At 45.8% G+C, this 21325-nt stretch overlaps 1 protein-coding gene across 1 annotated transcript in view; it reads right to left on the bottom strand.

Moving 5' to 3' along the window:
- The window catches only part of TMEM255B (transmembrane protein 255B), a 206589-nt gene that overhangs the window by 114851 nt on the left and 70413 nt on the right, over positions 1-21325 (bottom strand). Inside the window, exon 4 of the mRNA XM_063950766.1 lies at positions 17384-17473. Coding sequence (XP_063806836.1) covers positions 17384-17473 — 90 coding nt within the window. The remainder of the gene's footprint in view (positions 1-17383; positions 17474-21325) is intronic.

Here is a 21325-nt window from a genome sequence, read left to right as displayed (position 1 = left end):
CTCCTAGATGGGCCAGATGTTTGTGCCGCCCTCTTGGGTCGCTTAGCTTAGTCATTCAGCGACCTCGGTGCAAATTTTAGGACTAAAAATAGTATTGTGAGGTGTGAGGTGTTCAGAATAGACTGGAAATGAGTGGAAATTGTGGTTATTGAGGTTAATAATACTATAGGATCAAAATTACCCCCAAATTCTATGATTTAAGCTGTTTTTGAGGTTTTTTTTTTTTTAAAAAAAACACCCGAATCCGACAAAAAATTTTCAGGGAGGTTTAGCCAAAACGCGTCCAAATCCAAAACACGGGCGCGGAACCGAATCCAAAACCAAAACACAAAACCCGAAAAATTTCCGGTGCACATCTCTAAAAAATATATATAATAAAATGTGACCATCCCAATATGAAGAAAGACTTTATTTATGCACCCTCTTCTGCTGTAAGAAGGAACCATGGAAGTACACATGGGAGAGTTTTACTGATGACAGCTATCTCTGGCTATACAAAGCTATAACATTCCGTGGAAGCGGGGCTTGATAGATAGGGAACAGCCTTTTTTTAGGGTGAAAACATTTACATCCTAAAATAAATAGGTCAGTGTGAGAAAGTAATAGTGGATTAGGGTGTCTTCGTCTCTGTATTACCACATTGCCTGGTGTGCAGATTAGGATCGGTGACTCTAGGTTTAAAACTCTATAATTAATATTGTGTAACAAAATTTCTTCAGTATACCCTATGGACTATAAACTCTTCATTCACCTCTAGGTATTATATTTTCTTCTATTAACTGAGAACTGCAAATTTCCTTTGCTTTGGATTGTGAACAACAGAATCTTGGCACTGAGTCTGGAACTATTAAATGTAACAGCCAGTCCCCTTTATGGCCTATGTTACCATTTGTAAAGACTTTCCAACTAGATACCTCCATCCTGAGGGACAAACCTGCATTATATTCATTATATTCAGATAAATAAAACTATATTAAGCGACATCTGCTCTGTGTTTACTAAATTAGTTCACCATGTACCTAATAAACCGTCCACATAGTACATATTGTTTCTAGTTTCTGTTACTCTGTACTTACTGCAATCAGAAGCTGACATTACAGTCTCAGTCTAGAACACCTAGCTCCAAAATAAGACCGCATTGAGCACCTCTGCGTCCTGTGGCATTTAAATAATCGCTGATCTCAGCGGTGCAAGTATGCGGGTACGCTCGGGTACAGAGTACCCTTAAGAATTTGGCAGCGGGTACGCAGTACCACCTGCCACACACTTTGGGGGTAATTCCAAGTTGATCGCAGCAGGATTTTTGATAGCAATTGGGCAAAACCATGTGCACTGCAGGGGAGGCAGATATAACATGTGCAGAGAGAGTTAGATATGGGTGGGGTGTGTTCAAACTGCAATCTAATTTGCAGTGTAAAAATAAAGCAGCCAGTATTTACCCTGCACAGAAACAAAATAACCCACACAAATCTAACTCTCTCTACGCATGTTATATCTGCCTCCCCTGCAGTGCACATGGTTTTGCCCATTTGCTATCAAAAATCCTGTTGCGATCAACTTGGAATTACCCCCTTTGCCATTACCACAATTATAATGTGCCACAAAGCAACAAGACCATGGTGCTTGGCAGCATGACGGCTCCTCCTACTTTGTCAGGGTTACTGGGAGTGCGACAGTGGCTGAATTTTCCTGTTATAATGGAGGCATTACTATATATTGTTATTAAATTGGGGGCATTACTATATATTTCTATTATACTGGAGGTATCACTATACATTTCTATTATAATGGAGGCATTACTATATATTTTTAGTCTTTCCTCCAGATTCCCCCCAAAAACGTGGCTGTCGTGTGGCCACACCGCTAGTGTCATGTAGCCACTCCCACTTGCAGCATGTGACTACTCCCCCTCACAACGCATGACCACGCCCATTTTCAGCAATCAGTACCACTAAGGAAATATTTCTACTTGCACCACTGGCTGATGTGCATGTAATCAATAACTTACTCTTGTCTGCACATATTTCATTATCCATTACATAACAGCATGAATTTATCACAATCTTAGTAATACAACACAATGCCATTAAGAATTTTTTTTTACACAGACTATTTACTAAGCGTTGGGGAGAGATAAAGTGGATGGAGATAAAGCACTAGCCAATCAGCTCCTAACATAGTTATCTCTCTCCAGGTCTTAGTAAATAGAACCCTCAGTTTTCAAGGCACCCATAAGCTGGATACACACTTGACGATAAGCTCCGTGAGCGATATCACCTAGTGTTTTCCCTACCCTTCCGGGCGGCCAATATGGTGCGCACAGGGCTGGTTCTAGACCTTGTGGCACCCGGGGCACAAGTTTCCTTTGCCCCCCCCCCCCCCCCCCCCAAAAAAAAAAAAGAGTAAAAATTGGGAAGGGGCGTGGTCACAGTTATGCCCCCTGTAGTTGTACCCCCAGTAGCTGTGCCCCAGTAGATTTGCCCCCTGTAGCTGTGCCCCCTGTAGATTTGCCCCCTGTAGTTTTGTCCCCTGTAGCTGTGCTCTCAGTAGTTGTGCCCCTGTAGTTTTTCGCCCTGTTGCTGTGGCCTCAGTAGTTGTGCCCCTGTAGTTTTGCCCCCTGTTGCTGTGCCCTCTGTAGTTGTGCCCCTGTTGCTGTGCCCTCAGTAGTTGTGCCCCAGTAGTTTTGCCCCCTGTTGCTGTGCCCTCAGTAGTTGTGCCCCTGTAGTTTTGCCCCCTGTTGCTGTGCCCTCTGTAGTTGTGCCCCTGTTGCTGTGCCCTCAGTAGTTGTGCCCCAGTAGTTTTGCCCCCTGTTGCTGTGCCCTCAGTAGTTGTGCCCCTGTAGTTTTGCCCCCTGTTGCTGTGCCCTCAGTAGTTGTGCCCCTGTAGTTTTGCCCCTGTTGCTGTGCCCTCTGTAGTTGTGCCCCAGTAGTTTTGCCCCCTGTTGCTGTGCCCTCAGTAGTTGTGCCCTGTAGTTTTGCCCCCTGTTGCTGTGCCCTCAGTAGTTGTGCCCCTGTTGCTGTGCCCTCAGTAGATGTGGCCCCTGTTGCTGTGCCCCTAGTAGCGGGACTGCTCCTGCTTCCCTACCGCTGCTGCTGCTGTCCTCCGTCTCTCCTCCGATCTATGGGAGAGACGTCATGACGTCTCTCCCATAGCGCCGCACACTGCACAGACACTATAGGTCAATTATGACCCCTAGCATCTGCGGCCGCTCACACAATGCCGTGCAGTGCACGATGACATCAGGCGCACCGCACGGCACAGTAATAGGGGGCGGTTCTTGCCATGGCAGTGACGACCCGGGCAAAAAGCCTGCTTGCCCGTGGCAAGAGCCACTACTGAGTGCGCACGGGATGAAAATAAACGATATTGTTTAAAATATCACCTAGTGTGTACACAGCTTGGAAATACATGCTTGTACACAGATGGTTAACTCAAACGGTCTGGGGAACTAATTGCCCACTTGCACGCTGAGACACAGGATCTGATTCACAGGTGCACACGGATTTGCGAATATACTGTATGCTAATGACTCAGACACCATTTTGTGCTTAGAGATGCCCACTGCTGGCATCTCACATCCGCCAGCTTGGTTACACCATCAAATAACTCTGCATGAGTGTCTCAACCAAAGATGCCTGGGCCTAACCAGCTGGGTATGAATTCTCAGTTGCTGACTATGGCATACCCAGGAAACAGTCTATGGCACGCCTGCATTTTTCTTGCCACCCTCTCATTAGTTACCCCAAACACTAACTACCTGTCACTCACTCTGTATATAAATCCTCTGTGCATGCGCCACTGCTAATCCATCACTGCACGTGCGCATTACGGCTTTGCAGCATGTGTAGTAGCAAAACACTTCTCCATGCATCCGCAATCAACATTGCATCTTCCTATGAATCATGCCCACGGTGTACGTCTGCACTATTTCTCTACCCTATCTCCAATGTTCCCGACACCCAAATTGCAGCCTGCCACTTATAGATGAGAGAGGAATCTCTTACTGTGCTGTCACAGTAATATGAGCACAGCACAACCCTGATCAGGACAGTGACAAGTAGAGATGAGCGGGTTCGGTTTCTCTGAATCCGAACCCGCACGAACTTCATGTTTTTTTTCACGGGTCCGAGCGACTCGGATCTTCCCGCCTTGCTCGGTTAACCCGAGCGCGCCCCGAACGTCATCATGACGCTGTCGGATTCTCGCGAGACTCGGATTCTATATAAGGAGCCGCGCGTCGCCGCCATTTTCACACGTGCATTGAGATTGATAGGGAGAGGACGTGGCTGGCGTCCTCTCCATTTAGATTAGGAGAGAGAGAGAGAGATTGACCTGAGGCTGATACTGTAGAAGAGAGTGCAGAGTTTAGTGACTGACCACAGTGACCACCAGCAGTGCAGTTGTTTTATTTAATATATCCGTTCTCTGCCTGAAAAAAACGGTACACACAGTGACTCAGTCACATACCATATCTGTGTGCACTGCTCAGCCCAGTGTGCTGCATGCCTGCATCATCTATGTATATATTATATATCTGACTGTGCTCAGCTCACACAGCTTATAATTGTGGGGGAGACTGGGGAGCACTGCAGTGCCAGTTATAGGTTATAGCAGGAGCCAGGAGTACAAGACAGTCACATACCATATCTGTGTGCACTGCTCAGCCCAGTGTGCTGCATCATCTATGTATATATTATATATCTGACTGTGCTCAGCTCACACAGCTTATAATTGTGGGGGAGACTGGGGAGCACTGCAGTGCCAGTTATAGGTTATAGCAGGAGCCAGGAGTACATATTATATTAAAATTAAACAGTGCACACTTTTGCTGCAGGAGTGCCACTGCCAGTGTGACTGACCAGTGACCTGACCACACTGACCACCAGTATAGTTAGTAGTATACTATATTGTGATTGCCTGAAAAAGTTAAACACTCGTCGTGTGACTTCACTTGTGTGGTGTTTTTTTTTTTATTCTATAAAAAACTCATTCTGCTGACAGACAGTGTCCAGCAGGTCCGTCATTATATAATATATATACCTGTCCGGCTGCAGTAGTGATATATATATATTTTTTATATCATTATTTATGATCCAGTCGCAGCAGACACAGTACGGTAGTTCACGGCTGTGGCTACCTCTGTGTCGGCACTCGGCAGTCCATCCATAATTGTATACCACCTACCCGTGGTTTTTTTTTCTTTCTTCTTTATACATACATACTACTACATCTCTTTATCAACCAGTCTATATTAGCAGCAGACACAGTACAGTACGGTAGTTCACGGCTGTGGCTACCTCTGTGTCGGCACTCGGCAGTCCGTCCATAATTGTATACCACCTAACCGTGGTTTTTCTTTCTTTCTTCTTTATACATACATACTACGACATCTCTTTATCAACCAGTCTATATTAGCAGCAGACACAGTACAGTACGGTAGTTCACGGCTGTGGCTACCTCTGTGTCGGCACTCGGCAGTCCGTCCATAATTGTATACCACCTAACCGTGGTTTTTTTTTCTTTCTTCTTCATACATACATACATACTACGACATCTCTTTATCAACCAGTCTATATTAGCAGCAGACACAGTACAGTACGGTAGTTCACGGCTGTGGCTACCTCTGTGTCGGCACTCGGCAGTCCGTCCATAATTGTATACCACCTAACCGTGGTTTTTTTTTCTTTCTTCTTTATACATACATACTATGACATCTCTTTATCAACCAGTCTATATTAGCAGCAGACACAGTACAGTACGGTAGTTCACGGCTGTGGCTACCTCTGTGTCGGCACTCGGCAGTCCGTCCATAATTGTATACCACCTAACCGTGGTTTTTTTTTCTTTCTTCTTCATACATACATACTACGACATCTCTTTATCAACCAGTCTATATTAGCAGCAGACACAGTACAGTACGGTAGTTCACGGCTGTGGCTACCTCTGTGTCGGCACTCGGCAGTCCGTCCATAATTGTATACCACCTACCCGTGGTTTTTTTTCTTTCTTCTTTATACATACATACTACTACATCTCTTTATCAACCAGTCTATATTAGCAGCAGACACAGTACAGTACGGTAGTTCACGGCTGTGGCTACCTCTGTGTCGGCACTCGGCAGTCCGTCCATAATTGTATACCACCTAACCGTGGTTTTTTTTTCTTTCTTCTTTATACATACATACTACGACATCTCTTTATCAACCAGTCTATATTAGCAGCAGACACAGTACAGTACGGTAGTTCACGGCTGTGGCTACCTCTGTGTCGGCACTCGGCAGTCCGTCCATAATTGTATACCACCTAACCGTGGTTTTTTTTTCTTTCTTCTTCATACATACATACTACGACATCTCTTTATCAACCAGTCTATATTAGCAGCAGACACAGTACAGTACGGTAGTTCACGGCTGTGGCTACCTCTGTGTCGGCACTCAGCAGTCCGTCCATAATTGTATACCACCTACCCGTGGTTTTTTTTTCTTTCTTCTTTATACATACATACTACTACATCTCTTTATCAACCAGTCTATATTAGCAGCAGACACAGTACAGTACGGTAGTTCACGGCTGTGGCTACCTCTGTGTCGGCACTCGGCAGTCCGTCCATAATTGTATACCACCTACCCGTGGTTTTTTTTTCTTTCTTCTTCATACATACATACTACGACATCTCTTTATCAACCAGTCTATATTAGCAGCAGACACAGTACAGTACGGTAGTTCACGGCTGTGGCTACCTCTGTGTCGGCACTCGGCAGTCCGTCCATAATTGTATACCACCTAACCGTGGTTTTTTTTTCTTTCTTCTTCATACATACATACTACGACATCTCTTTATCAACAAGTCTATATTAGCAGCAGACACAGTACGGTAGTTCACGGCTGTAGCTACCTCTGTGTCGGCACTCGGCAGTCCGTCCATAATTGTATACTAGTATCCATCCATCTCCATTGTTTACCTGAGGTGCCTTTTAGTTGTGCCTATTAAAATATGGAGAACAAAAATGTTGAGGTTCCAAAATTAGGGAAAGATCAAGATCCACTTCCACCTCGTGCTGAAGCTGCTGCCACTAGTCATGGCCGAGACGATGAAATGCCAGCAACGTCGTCTGCCAAGGCCGATGCCCAATGTCATAGTACAGAGCATGTCAAATCCAAAACACCAAATATCAGTAAAAAAAGGACTCCAAAACCTAAAATAAAATTGTCGGAGGAGAAGCGTAAACTTGCCAATATGCCATTTACCACACGGAGTGGCAAGGAACGGCTGAGGCCCTGGCCTATGTTCATGGCTAGTGGTTCAGCTTCACATGAGGATGGAGGCACTCAGCCTCTCGCTAGAAAAATGAAAAGACTCAAGCTGGCAAAAGCAGTAGCACCGCAAAGAACTGTGCGTTCTTCGAAATCCCAAATCCACAAGGAGAGTCCAATTGTGTCGTTGCGATGCCTGACCTTCCCAACACTGGACGTGAAGAGCATGCGCCTTCCACCATTTGCACGCCCCCTGCAAGTGCTGGAAGGAGCACCCGCAGTCCAGTTCCTGATAGTCAGATTGAAGATGTCAGTGTTGAAGTACACCAGGATGAGGAGGATATGGGTGTTGCTGGCGCTGGGGAGGAAATTGACCAGGAGGATTCTGATGGTGAGGTGGTTTGTTTAAGTCAGGCACCCGGGGAGACACCTGTTGTCCGTGGGAGGAATATGGCCGTTGACATGCCTGGTGAAAATACCAAAAAAATCAGCTCTTCGGTGTGGAACTATTTCAACAGAAATGCGGACAACAGGTGTCAAGCCGTGTGTTCCCTTTGTCAAGCTGTAATAAGTAGGGGTAAGGACGTTAACCACCTCGGAACATCCTCCCTTATACGTCACCTGCAGCGCATTCATAATAAGTCAGTGACAAGTTCAAAAACTTTGGGTGACAGCGGAAGCAGTCCACTGACCAGTAAATCCCTTCCTCTTGTAACCAAGCTCACGCAAACCACCCCACCAACTCCCTCAGTGTCAATTTCCTCCTTCCCCAGGAATGCCAATAGTCCTGCAGGCAATGTCACTGGCAATTCTGACGAGTCCTCTCCTGCCTGGGATTCCTCCGATGCATCCTTGCGTGTAACGCCTACTGCTGCTGGCGCTGCTGTTGTTGCTGCTGGGAGTCGATGGTCATCCCAGAGGGGAAGTCGTAAGACCACTTTTACTACTTCCACCAAGCAATTGACTGTCCAACAGTCCTTTGCGAGGAAGATGAAATATCACAGCAGTCATCCTACTGCAAAGCGGATAACTGAGGCCTTGGCATCCTGGGTGGTGAGAACCGTGGTTCCGGTATCCATCATTACTGCAGAGCCAACTAGAGACTTGTTGGAGGTACTGTGTCCCCGGTACCAAATACCATCTAGGTTCCATTTCTCTAGGCAGGCGATACCGAAAATTTACACAGACCTCAGAAAAAGAGTCACCAGTGTCCTAAAAAATGCAGCTGTACCCAATGTCCACTTAACCACGGACATGTGGACAAGTGGAGCAGGGCAGGGTCAGGACTATATGACTGTGACAGCCCACTGGGTAGATGTATGGACTCCCGCCGCAAGAACAGCAGCGGCGGCACCAGTAGCAGCATCTCGCAAACGCCAACTCTTTCCTAGGCAGGCTACGCTTTGTATCACCGGTTTCCAGAATACGCACACAGCTGAAAACCTCTTACGGCAACTGAGGAAGATCATCGCGGAATGGCTTACCCCAATTGGACTCTCCTGTGGATTTGTGGCATCGGACAACGCCAGCAATATTGTGTGTGCATTAAATATGGGCAAATTCCAGCACGTCCCATGTTTTGCACATACCTTGAATTTGGTGGTGCAGAATTATTTAAAAAACGACAGGGGCGTGCAAGAGATGCTGTCGGTGGCCAGAAAAATTGCGGGACACTTTCGGCGTACAGGCACCACGTACGGAAAGACTGGAGCACCACCAAAAACTACTGAACCTGCCCTGCCATCATCTGAAGCAAGAAGTGGTAACGAGGTGGAATTCAACCCTCTATATGCTTCAGAGGTTGGAGGAGCAGCAAAAGGCCATTCAAGCCTATACAATTGAGCACGATATAGGAGGTGGAATGCACCTGTCTCAAGCGCAGTGGAGAATGATTTCAACGTTGTGCAAGGTTCTGATGCCCTTTGAACTTGCCACACGTGAAGTCAGTTCAGACACTGCCAGCCTGAGTCAGGTCATTCCCCTCATCAGGCTTTTGCAGAAGAAGCTGGAGACATTGAAGGAGGAGCTAACACGGAGCGATTCCGCTAGGCATGTGGGACTTGTGGATGGAGCCCTTAATTCGCTTAACAAGGATTCACGGGTGGTCAATCTGTTGAAATCAGAGCACTACATTTTGGCCACCGTGCTCGATCCTAGATTTAAAGCCTACCTTGGATCTCTCTTTCCGGCAGACACAAGTCTGCTGGGGTTGAAAGACCTGCTGGTGAGAAAATTGTCAAGTCAAGCGGAACGCGACCTGTCAACATCTCCTCCTTCACATTCTCCCGCAACTGGGGGTGCGAGGAAAAGGCTCAGAATTCCGAGCCCACCCGCTGGCGGTGATGCAGGGCAGTCTGGAGCGACTGCTGATGCTGACATCTGGTCCGGACTGAAGGACCTGACAACGATTACGGACATGTCGTCTACTGTCACTGCATATGATTCTCTCACCATTGAAAGAATGGTGGAGGATTATATGAGTGACCGCATCCAAGTAGGCACGTCAAACAGTCCATACTTATACTGGCAGGAAAAAGAGGCAATTTGGAGGCCATTGCACAAACTGGCTTTATTCTACCTAAGTTGCCCTCCCACAAGTGTGTACTCCGAAAGAGTGTTTAGTGCCGCCGCTCACCTTGTCAGCAATCGGCGTACGAGGTTACATCCAGAAAATGTGGAGAAGATGATGTTCATTAAAATGAATTATAATCAATTCCTCCGCGGAGACATTGACCAGCAGCAATTGCCTCCACAAAGTACACAGGGAGCTGAGATGGTGGATTCCAGTGGGGACGAATTGATAATCTGTGAGGAGGGGGATGTACACGGTGATATATCGGAGGGTGATGATGAGGTGGACATCTTGCCTCTGTAGAGCCAGTTTGTGCAAGGAGAGATTAATTGCTTCTTTTTTGGGGGGGGTCCAAACCAACCCGTCATATCAGTCACAGTCGTGTGGCAGACCCTGTCACTGAAATGATGGGTTGGTTAAAGTGTGCATGTCCTGTTTTGTTTATACAACATAAGGGTGGGAGGGAGGGCCCAAGGACAATTCCATCTTGCACCTCTTTTTTCTTTTATTTTTCTTTGCGTCATGTGCTGTTTGGGGAGGGTTTTTTGGAAGGGACATCCTGCGTGACACTGCAGTGCCACTCCTAAATGGGCCCGGTGTTTGTGTCGGCCACTAGGGTCGCTAATCTTACTCACACAGTCAGCTACCTCATTGCGCCTCTTTTTTTCTTTGCGTCATGTGCTGATTGGGGAGGGTTTTTTGGAAGGGACATCCTGCGTGACACTGCAGTGCCACTCCTAAATGGGCCCGGTGTTTGTGTCGGCCACTAGGGTCGCTAATCTTACTCACACAGTCAGCTACCTCATTGCGCCTCTTTTTTTCTTTGCGTCATGTGCTGATTGGGGAGGGTTTTTTGGAAGGGACATCCTGCGTGACACTGCAGTGCCACTCCTAAATGGGCCCGGTGTTTGTTTCGGCCACTAGGGTCGCTAATCTTACTCACACAGTCAGCTACCTCATTGCGCCTCTTTTTTTCTTTGCGTCATGTGCTGATTGGGGAGGGTTTTTTGGAAGGGACATCCTGCGTGACACTGCAGTGCCACTCCTAAATGGGCCCGGTGTTTGTGTCGGCCACTAGGGTCGCTTATCTTACTCACACAGTCAGCTACCTCATTGCGCCTCTTTTTTTCTTTGCGTCATGTGCTGATTGGGGAGGGTTTTTTGGAAGGGACATCCTGCGTGACACTGCAGTGCCACTCCTAGATGGGCCAGGTGTTTGTGTCGGCCACTAGTGTCGCTTAGCTTAGTCATCCAGCGACCTTGGTGCAAATTTTAGGACTAAAAATAATATTGTGAGGTGTGAGGTATTCAGAATAGACTGAAAATGAGTGGAAATTATGGTTTTTGAGGTTAATAATAATATGGGATCAAAATGACCCCCAAATTCTATGATTTAAGCTGTTTTTTAGTGTTTTTTTAAAAAAACACCCGAATCCAAAACACACCCGAATCCGACAAAAAAAATTCGGTGAGGTTTTGCCAAAACGCGGTCGAACCCAAAACACGGCCGCGGAACCGAACCCAAAACCAAAACACAAAACCCGAAAAATTTCAGGCGCTCATCTCTAGTGACAAGTGACATGTAAAAACAGCCAGGATCCTGGGGAGAGCAGTGATTATGATTGTCCACATACTGCACTGACTGCATCGGCCACAGGACACAGCCTACTTTCACTATGTTAGTTTACATTTACACTTGGGGGCATTGGCATTTCTATAATGGGTGCAGTGTCTGCGGTGCACACGGGTCCCTGAGTCCAGTGGGGCCCACACCGCACACACTGCATTCATTTCTCCTATACTTACCTTTCTGGAGTCCATCGCTGACCGTGTGTGGGCCCCCTCCTTTCCCATAGCTGTCTCGCCATTACTAGCGCACTGACCACTAGAGACTTTGGCGCAGTGCCAGAGTTTACAGCGCATGCGCAGGACTCCGAAAAAATGGCGCTGCTGCCATTTTTCAGAGTCCTGCGCTTACGCTGTAGACTCTGGCACTGTGCCAGAGTCTACAGCGCTCAGAGCGCTAGCAGTGGCGCAACGGCTACGGGAGAGGAGGGGGCCCACACACGGAGTCTGCACATGGGTCCCCTCCTCTCTAGAGATGCCCCTGCTTGGGGGCTAATTCAGACCTGATCACTAGGGTGCTTTTTTTGCATCCCTGTGATCAGGTAGTCGCCGCCTTCAGGGGCAGCAGGAATTCGCTGTGCAGGGGTGCTATCGCACGTGCAGTCTCTGCACAGCCCATGACTTACTCAGCTGCTGCGATGTTTTGGGGCCGGAGCTGACATCAGGAATCCTCCCTACAAACACCTGGTCCTTCCTGCGTTTTTCCGGACACTCCTCAAAAACGGTCAGTTGCCACCCACAAATGCCCTCTTCCTGTCAATCTCTTTGCGTTCGCCGGCGCGATGGGATTTTTCGCACCATCCCATCGCTGCCTGGTGCTCCCCATCGCTGCGGACTGTCATGCCTGCGCATTGTGGTGTATACACATGCGCAGTTCAGATCTGATCGCCCGCTGTGTGAAAACGCACAGCAGCGATCAGGTCTGAATCGGCCCCTTGATTTCTACTTCTCATAGAAAATGAGCACATGTAATGCTACAGCTAAATGTCTCTAGATTTATGTAATGACATCAGTGGAACAATAAGAGGCGTGGAACAAGGTTAGGAGGATATAAAAACCTGCTGTCTGGAAGATACAGATAATGGCATTTGCTTTATGCCAGCTATTGTTTCTATTATCTTTCTTTACTTAACTGGCATGGTCAGATTTCATGCAACTGCGTCGCTCCACCCTGTCCCCCGATTTTTGACGAGGAGATCCGTACTGCAGATGTGCATAATATAATGTTTAAATATTTAAAAAAATACTTTTTCAACTTTATTTTACAAAACACATTTTAAAAAACAATGTTGTTAACGCTTTTGAAGGGAAAAATCGTCAGTTAAGTGGTAACAGTTCAAAATAACAATTGGAGTCTAAATGAAAATGGGAGTCTAAATTTGGAGTATTACTTAAGCTGAGTGATCCAGCAATTGTGCTAAAAATGTAAACTTAAGAAAAGTCAACTGTGTATGGTGCAATGAACAGCAGATTCCTGCAGCAGCTCTTGCTGGTGGAGTGCTTGCTTTCATTTTTAGAGCTCACAGCTTAAGTGTTAGTGACGGGTGTAGTAGGGTATGCCGGCGGCCAGCATACCGGCGCCGGAATCCCGACCGACAGCATACCGACAGCTGGACGAGCGCAAATGAGCCCCTTGCTGGCTCGCCACGCTGCGGGCACGCTGCGGGCACGCTACGCGCGCCACGCTATCTATTCTCCCTCCAGGGGGGTTGTGGACCCCCAAGAGGGAGAAAAAGTGTCGGTATGCCGGCTGTTGGGATTCCGGTGCCGGTATACTGTGCGCCGGTAACCCGACAGCCGGCAAACTGGAGACCACTCTTAGTGACAGTGGTCTCAGAAATGAGACCTTGTGCTGTCCCTGAAAGCAACCATGTCACTTATCACTCACTATGAAGTACCAAACCCTCCTTTAGCACTACAGTGACGTTATTATCCACTGGGGACCCAATGTGTCAGGTATTGACACCCCAGTCTCTAAAATCTCAAGACAGTGGCATTTTGTACTGTGGAGATCAGGGCGTGGTTTGGTAGCATCTTGCATGTCAACTTCTGCTCCATCAAATCCGCTAGTTTCCATGATCTCTACTTCTGGCTCAGCATTCTTAATGGGAGGGCTATATTAGACTACTTTGAACCCTGTGGCCTCCAGTGCACTACTCACCTCAGCAGTATTTTCCTCAATTCACTAGAACCACAAATGGTGGCATTTTGCCCCTCCTGTCTTCCAACTATGGACCCCAGCTGGACTAGAGAAACAAGCAGGCCCATGGACAGGTATCAACTTGTTGGCTTCTCTACTTCAGTATGTCCCACACGGTGGGTCTGTTGATCGTAGATACTCCTGACACTATATTTACTCACAGAAATTCTTTACCCGGATGCTTGTCATTGGTGATCTCAATAGACTCTGCAGTTACAACTCTTCACACTGCTGCTTGTAAGGCTGTCTTCTAGTCTAGTGCCTTGTGAGTTCTCTACATTTCTGTGACAAACCTTATACCTGAGGAATGATTGTACTGATCTCTTCTTGCTTAAGTTTAGGAGCCTGTGTTACTTCATCCCTAGTCACCGTGCCCTGCAGTACATGCCATATTTGTGCTGATTCTCTTATGTCTTCGCTCGCCATGCTTCGGCACAGGTTAACGTTCCTAATTGTAGTCCACATGGATCGTAAAGTATGAAAAAGTCAAAAAATTGAAAAAAAAATGTGAAAAACTCATGTCGACCTTTTGAACAGTCGATCTAGTACATGTCGACCTAATGACTGTCGACCTAAGTGGTGTCGACCTAATGACCGTATCCCTTGTTAATGACCCGCGGGAGCGCGCACTGCAGCGATCAGATCTGAATTACCCCCTATATTGGAGCAAAAGTGCTGTGCGCACACTAAATAATTATCATCCATATCGCCAAATTTGTCTTCTCGTGTGTGCGCAGCTTTGCAATACAGATCATAGATTATCAAATAGTGCTTTAAACTGGAAACATACATTATATAAAGATGAGCTATGCTGTATGACTAATTTACACAGCCTCTGTTTCCTTTCCTTTGTGTTTTTTGCTCTTATGTAAGAATTTGGCATTGTCTTTAGTGTTCAGTGGAAAATCCTTCAGTGTGAGTAATATTTATTGTGTCTACATAGATGGATAACTGTTATTATTGTATATGTGTCAACTGTTCTCTTTTGAGTTAATTTCTATTTAAACTAAAACATGAATAATATCTGCAATCACAATGTTAAAGAGCACCTTCCACATTGTATTTATTGTTATGACTGTATTCTGATAATTAAAAGTTTTGGTGCAGAACAAAAGGGCTTCCCTTCAACACTACATTGGCCCTGTGAGCTATTTTACACATGCAGAATGTGTCTTGTGTACTAATATACACATTTATTTCCTTTTAAAAAGTATACAATTAAATATTTGAAATAGCACTTTTGTGAGTTACTTAATACAGGTTGAGTATCCCTTATCCAAAATGCTTGTTTCATATACACCTTATACACACAGCCTGAAGGTAATTTTATGCAATATTTTTTATAACTTTGTGCATTAAACAAAGTGTGTCTACATTCACACTATTCATTTATGTTTCATATACACCTTATACACACAGCCTAAAGGTCATTTAATACAATATTTTTAATAACATTGTGTATTAAACAAAGTTTGTGTACATTGAGCCAACAAAAAACAAAGGTTTCACTATCTCACTCTCACTCAAAAACGTCCGTATTTCGGAATATTCCGTATTTCGGAATATTTGGATATGGGATACTCAACCTGTATAGGGTGACCGTAATATCCCTTTAATCTGGGACACCTATGATTTACACAGGTTCTGTGGCTGGCTAAACTCTAGCCTGAATTTCACCTGGTTTTAGCCAGCCACAGAACCTGTGTAAATCATAGGTGTCCCAGATTAAAGGGATATTACTGTCACCCTACTTAATATATGGTTTGAGATAAAATACGGAGCACTCAGTGGAAAAATGGAAAATGTTCCCTTTAATTGGAAGCATTGCAGGCAAGTTATACTTTGTTTTTGTTTTTTTTCTCGCTTTTTTCACCTTTGCAGTCCCTGTCAAAAAGAGCAATGGCACAATGGTGTAAAATGCAATCAGCTTACTAGGAAGCAGTGTCATCACTTCATGGCATCGCTTCATGGCCAAATATACCTCACAGGATGTATGGCTTCTCAGTTAAGGTGGGTACACACTAGGCCATGTACTCTATGAGCGACATTGCCTAGTGTTTCCTCTCCCGTGCCGGGCGGTCGGCAGCAGTGCGTACACACTGAGCGATATGACGACCATATCGCTCAGTGACGTCGCGACAGTCCTCAATTTGGATTGCATGCACAGCCGACAGGGAAGGTCGTTAACGACCCGCGGGGCTGCACATCTCTCATCGTCGGTGGCATACACACTTGCCGAGAAAGTAAACGACGCTGCTCAGGAAGGGTGAAAATGAGCGTCGTTATTTACTTTCTCGGCAAGTGTGTATGCACCTTACTACAGGCATCGCTATTTTAAATGGGATGCAGTTAATATCCCGGCATTTGGGACCCCGCCGGTCAGAATACCAATCGCCGGGATCCCAACCGCCGAAAATGCGGACAGCTGCACCAGGGCTATTCCCGCTCGTGGGTGTTCACAACACCCAAAGAATGGGAATAGAACTTGTGGCAAGCTCAGTGAGCCTCAGAGCCCGCAAGGGTCTTTCTAGTGCTCGCCCTGTTGCCGGAATTCTGGCGGCTGGGATCCTGGCTTACGTATTCTGACCGCCGGGATTCCATATCCAACCCTTTTCAATGCTCACCTCTTAAAATAACTATCTTCACTGTTTGCTAGTGACAGACACATACACGCCCTCCCCAAATAAAATAAAATAAACCAACACAACGCAGTATTGATAAGGGGTCTCGGCAGTAACAGGCAGTAACTAGCCCAGAAGTAGGATGTGATGCAATCACAGGGCACTAGTATGGAATCCTGCAATATCTTCTCACTGCTACTGCTACCATGTTTAACAGTACCATGTTTAATCTGGATGAATACTACAATGCGTCTGAGGTTTATATCCAATTCAAGAACTTTAGAAATAATGTGATTAGACAAATTTTGTTTCAGGGATGTTCTCGTTTTCTAATTATGGGAAATTATAAAAAATATATATATAACTAGTTGGAAAAGGGACAGTTACTGCAGATAATTCTTGCAAAAGACAACTACTGTACAGATCTCTAATACCCCTTTCCCACCAAAATGCCAGCTCTGACTAGGGTTAATGAACACGGTTTCAAGCCATTCCACAGCTGCTTCAAACCCCATTCACACCGCAGGCTGGACCCGGGTTATGGTTGGTTCTAAATCGGAGTGGGTTAAGGGAGCTTTGATGTCACCAGGGGGCGGAGCCACGTCACCAGGGGGAGGATCCACACCCGAACAGGGTACCCAAAAAGTACCCTCACAGGCTCACTTCACTCGCCATGCTTCGGGCTCGGTGTCTCGCTCCGCTTCGCTTGCCACCGGGTTACTAAAGGTAATAGTTGGTGGCGTGGATAGTAGAAGAACTATCCTGCTGGCCTAGCTCCTCCCCCTTGTGGCAAGGCTCCTCCCCCTGATGTCATAGGTCCCTTAGGCCACTTGCATCTAGCATCTGCCCCCGGGTTATTGTTGGGTCTTCCCTCTTCCGGCGCTTAAAGATGACATCATCTCCAAGCGTCGTGATCTGGCTCTCCGTATTCTTTTATGCAATAACTGGAGTTATAAGTTTGGTGGGAAAGGGGTATGATAGAGTCTGTGCTATTTAGTAACTATTTCATACTGATAGAGAATAGCAGCAAACATTTACTACAGGCAAGCATATTCACATTTTAGATAGCTTAAAGAATTACACTGGATAGGAAGAAGCAGAAATACTCACAATGTGACGAGCTGCAAAGACCCCATCAACTATAGCACAGCAGAATGCGGCCACCACTCCAAAACTGATAAACACGATGGAAGCTACTAGCTAGGGTAAGAGAAACATGTTTCAGATCAGAGGCAGCACTTACAGAAAGACACAGTTACTGAGAATATGAGGCAACATATTTGCTCATAATGTACGGGAATAATTATGCAAATTTCTTTTTCACATCATTAATTTAGTGTTTGTTTCTATTGTTCCCATCTCCCCCATACCCTCCCCCCCCCCTTCCCCACTCCAAATCCCCCCTCCTCCCTCGGCACTTTTGTTTGTTGGATCACAATAGTTACACTCTAACTTGTATGTGCTGGTACCCCTAACAAAGAAATAATACATCCTCGCTTTTGCTATGAGGTTTTTAGCACAACAAATCATATAATATAGTGATGACAGTGAGTTAGTGTCTCTCCCTATATAAGGTGGAAGTTCTGGCCATGTCTCAGCGTCATTTGTAAAAACAAAAGACATGCCACTTTTGCCAGCCTAAGAACTAATCTCTGTTATTAAAGCATTTGTGACACCTGAAGAATGTCCGTTATTCCACTTTTCAGTCTCCTGTTGTAATGATCCCATAAATCTCTGTCTTGGAGTAATAATGATGATATTAACAAGTGTGGCAGTAGTTAGTGCCACAAACCAGGGTCATATCAATATTTACAGACCCTCAGAGCTTGGATAAAGGGAGGAATACATTATCTGTCATCTAGTTGTGTGAGTTGTCTGCTGTGTTACTGTAGTGTGAGCTCTGCTCTGTAAATGCCCTGCCTCTATGTCCATGGCCCTCATTCCGAGTTGATCGCACGTAGCAACTTTTTGCTGCTCGTGCGATCAACTTGACACCGCCTATGGGGGAGTGTATTTTAGCATAGCAGGGCTGCGAACGCTTGTACAGCCCTGCTATGCTAAAAAAGCCGCTGCGATCACTTTCTCCGCTGGCGTCGTCGCTGTCCGGCGATGGCTGTTGCCGGGCAACGACGCGCATGCGCAATGCATCCGCCGCGCATGCGCAGTACCGACCCATTCGCACCGCTGCGACAAACTGCAGCGTACGAACGGGTCGGAATGACCCCCCCTGCTAGTTCTGAGTGGACGCTGTACAAAACGACATATCAGAGGACTGATTCCCGTCTCTATACAGAGCAACAATCTCTCTTACTTTAATGTTAAACAATGTGTTTCATATTCCATACCATATATTGTGCTCTTTCTAGATGTAAAATAATTGTGATCATATACCATCAATTTGCTTTTTTTTTTCTCAATAAGTTTTTATTAAAACACTGCATGTCACATAGTAAAGACATTTAAAATACAAAATGAACCATGCGCAGCCAGCAATTTGCTTTTTATCAGCCCTCAGTCAGCCAGCATAGGGACATGTTTTCATATTTTTCTAGATTTTTTTTTAAAGCTGAAGATAAAAATGTTGTTATCTGATGAGAGCAACCCAAGGGATCCATTTCAAGTGAAGAGATCCATTAAAAATGCAGACGCCACTTCCAGAATGACAGTGCTGGAGTAATGTGACCTGTAATGGCTTCCATTTACTGGTGCTATTCAGTGTTCACAAGCACATATTGTATTACTGCTGGCAATAAATGTTTATTTTAGCTTTTTTATTTGCTTTATTGGATTGTTTGTATCCTATTTCAAGTTATATATATCTATAACCGAAAATGTATGTTTAGATGGTAAAATATTTGCCTGGAAAAATAAATAAATACAACATTGCATTTTTGTTATTATGGTTTCTAATAAACTACTCATCTTACTTTTTAAACAAATAATTATTTTGTTCTGTTTTAAAATCTGAGGCCTCCCTACAACCTGTATAACAGGGCCCAGACCACAACCCAGAGCCTATTAAGGTGACTGATATACAGTATAGAACACACAATAAATCTGGTGGCCAGCATAGAAACAGACCTCCAGTCTAGTGGCTTGTGTGTAGTAAATATTGAACCCAGTGGCTCATGTGTAGCAATCCTCCAACCTGCTGGCTAATGAGTAGCAGACCTCCAACCTGGTGGCCTGTGTGTAGCAGACCTCCAACCTGGTGGCTGGTATGCAGCAGACCTCCAACCTGGTGGCCGGTGTGTAGCAGACCTCCAACCTGGTGGCCGGTGTGTAGCAGACCTCCAACCTGGTGGCCAGTGTGTAGCAGACCTCCAACCAGGTAGCCAGTGTGTATCAGATCTCCATCCTGGTAGCCAGTGTGTATCAGATCTCCATCCTGATGGTCAGTGTGCAGCAGACCTCCAAGCTGGTGGCCAGTGTGTATCAGACCTCCATCCTGGTGGCCAGTGTGTAGCAGACCTCCAATCTTATGGGCGGTGTAGATGCATGCTGTGCATCATGGGAGATGATGTCATGCCGAGGTGACTCACTTCCTGTTTGTCTCATATTACTTCCACTTGGTTTCTGGCTGATGCTCAGTAAAGACCTGTATTACACTGATGCTGCAAGTGTCGTCCTGATTTTGTTGGTGTGGCCGAACTGGGATGCCATGGCACAAGGTCTCAGGAGAATAGACCCGCTGATATTTGATGAAAACGTGGCTCACAACTGGCTGAGGTTTAATAGGGAATGGCACGTATACTCTATAGCAGGCCTTCCAGACAAATAAAAAAAAGTCCAGGCATACACGCTGCTGAACCTCGCAGGCACCGATGCTGTGGACAAATCAGATGCTTTTGTATATGCTGACAGAGAAGACCGAGAGGATCCTGACATCCTAATTGCAAAGTGTGAAGAGATCTGCATGCCAGTAAAGAATGTAATTATGGACAGGCATGTCAACAGCACAAACCAAAAGGGTGATGACACTATACAGTCCTACGTCTCCACGCTAAAGCTGCTGGCAAAGAAGTGCAATTTTGGTATCCTCACAGAGGAGCTCATCCGTGACAGAATCGTATGCGGCATATGCAGGGACAAGGTATATGCACAGCTGCTGCGGGAAAAGGGCCTCACATTAGAAAATGCCATAAATATCTGTATGTTAAATGAGCAGTCTGAAAAGGGCACAAGGGAACTAAGAAAGGACGCTGAGGTGTGTGTCATGGTGGCCGTTGCACGCCGATCCTCCACATGTGGGAACTGCACGGCACAGCACCCTCCTGACAAACAAAGCTGCCCGCATATGATAAACGATGTAATGCATGTGGCAAATGGAATAATTTAGCAAGGTGCTGCCGCTCCAAAGATCAAACTTCCATAAAGCGACAGTCTGAGTCACTCTATAGCCGCTCACCCCGGCAGATTAACCAGGTTGAAGCGGAGCCAGGGTGTTAATCGGTTCACATGACAGTTTGTGATAGTGTAGACCACTTGGATGAAAAGGGCGAAATATTTATCAAGCTGAGAACAAAGCATACGAACAAGGTGGCCATAGTCAAAATAGACTCAGGAGCGAAGTGCAATGTCATATCCTACAAACAACTACATGAAATAGATCCAACTGCAGATAAACCCATGAGACAAGATCAACTTGATATCTTAAGGTGATCAGATCATCACCACACTGGGTACCGCAAAGCTAAAGTTTACCCGTGCTGATTTGCTATTCCACATTGTGGATCAACAGGTTAAACCACTGCTAGGCCTCCCTGACAGTATGAAGCTAGGCCTTCTCAAATTAGGACCTGAGGTACACGCAATACAGATGACCGTCCCAGAGATAAAAGACTTTCAGGATTTATTTGATTGCAGTACACTTGGCAAGCTTCCTGTTGTGTACCATAGAAGGCTGGATGACTCCATTGTACCTACTGTCTGTGTCCCCCAGAGGGTCTTTATCGCAATGAAAGACAAAATCATTAAAGAGATCCACAGAATGACTCAATTGGGTGTCATTGCCCACAATAGAGGAAACAACACAGTGGGTGTCCGCCATAG

The sequence above is a fragment of the Pseudophryne corroboree genome, chromosome 2, assembly GCF_028390025.1.
Source record: "Pseudophryne corroboree isolate aPseCor3 chromosome 2, aPseCor3.hap2, whole genome shotgun sequence".
NCBI lineage: Eukaryota > Metazoa > Chordata > Amphibia > Anura > Myobatrachidae > Pseudophryne > Pseudophryne corroboree.
This window is presented reverse-complemented; position numbering and strand designations above follow the sequence as displayed.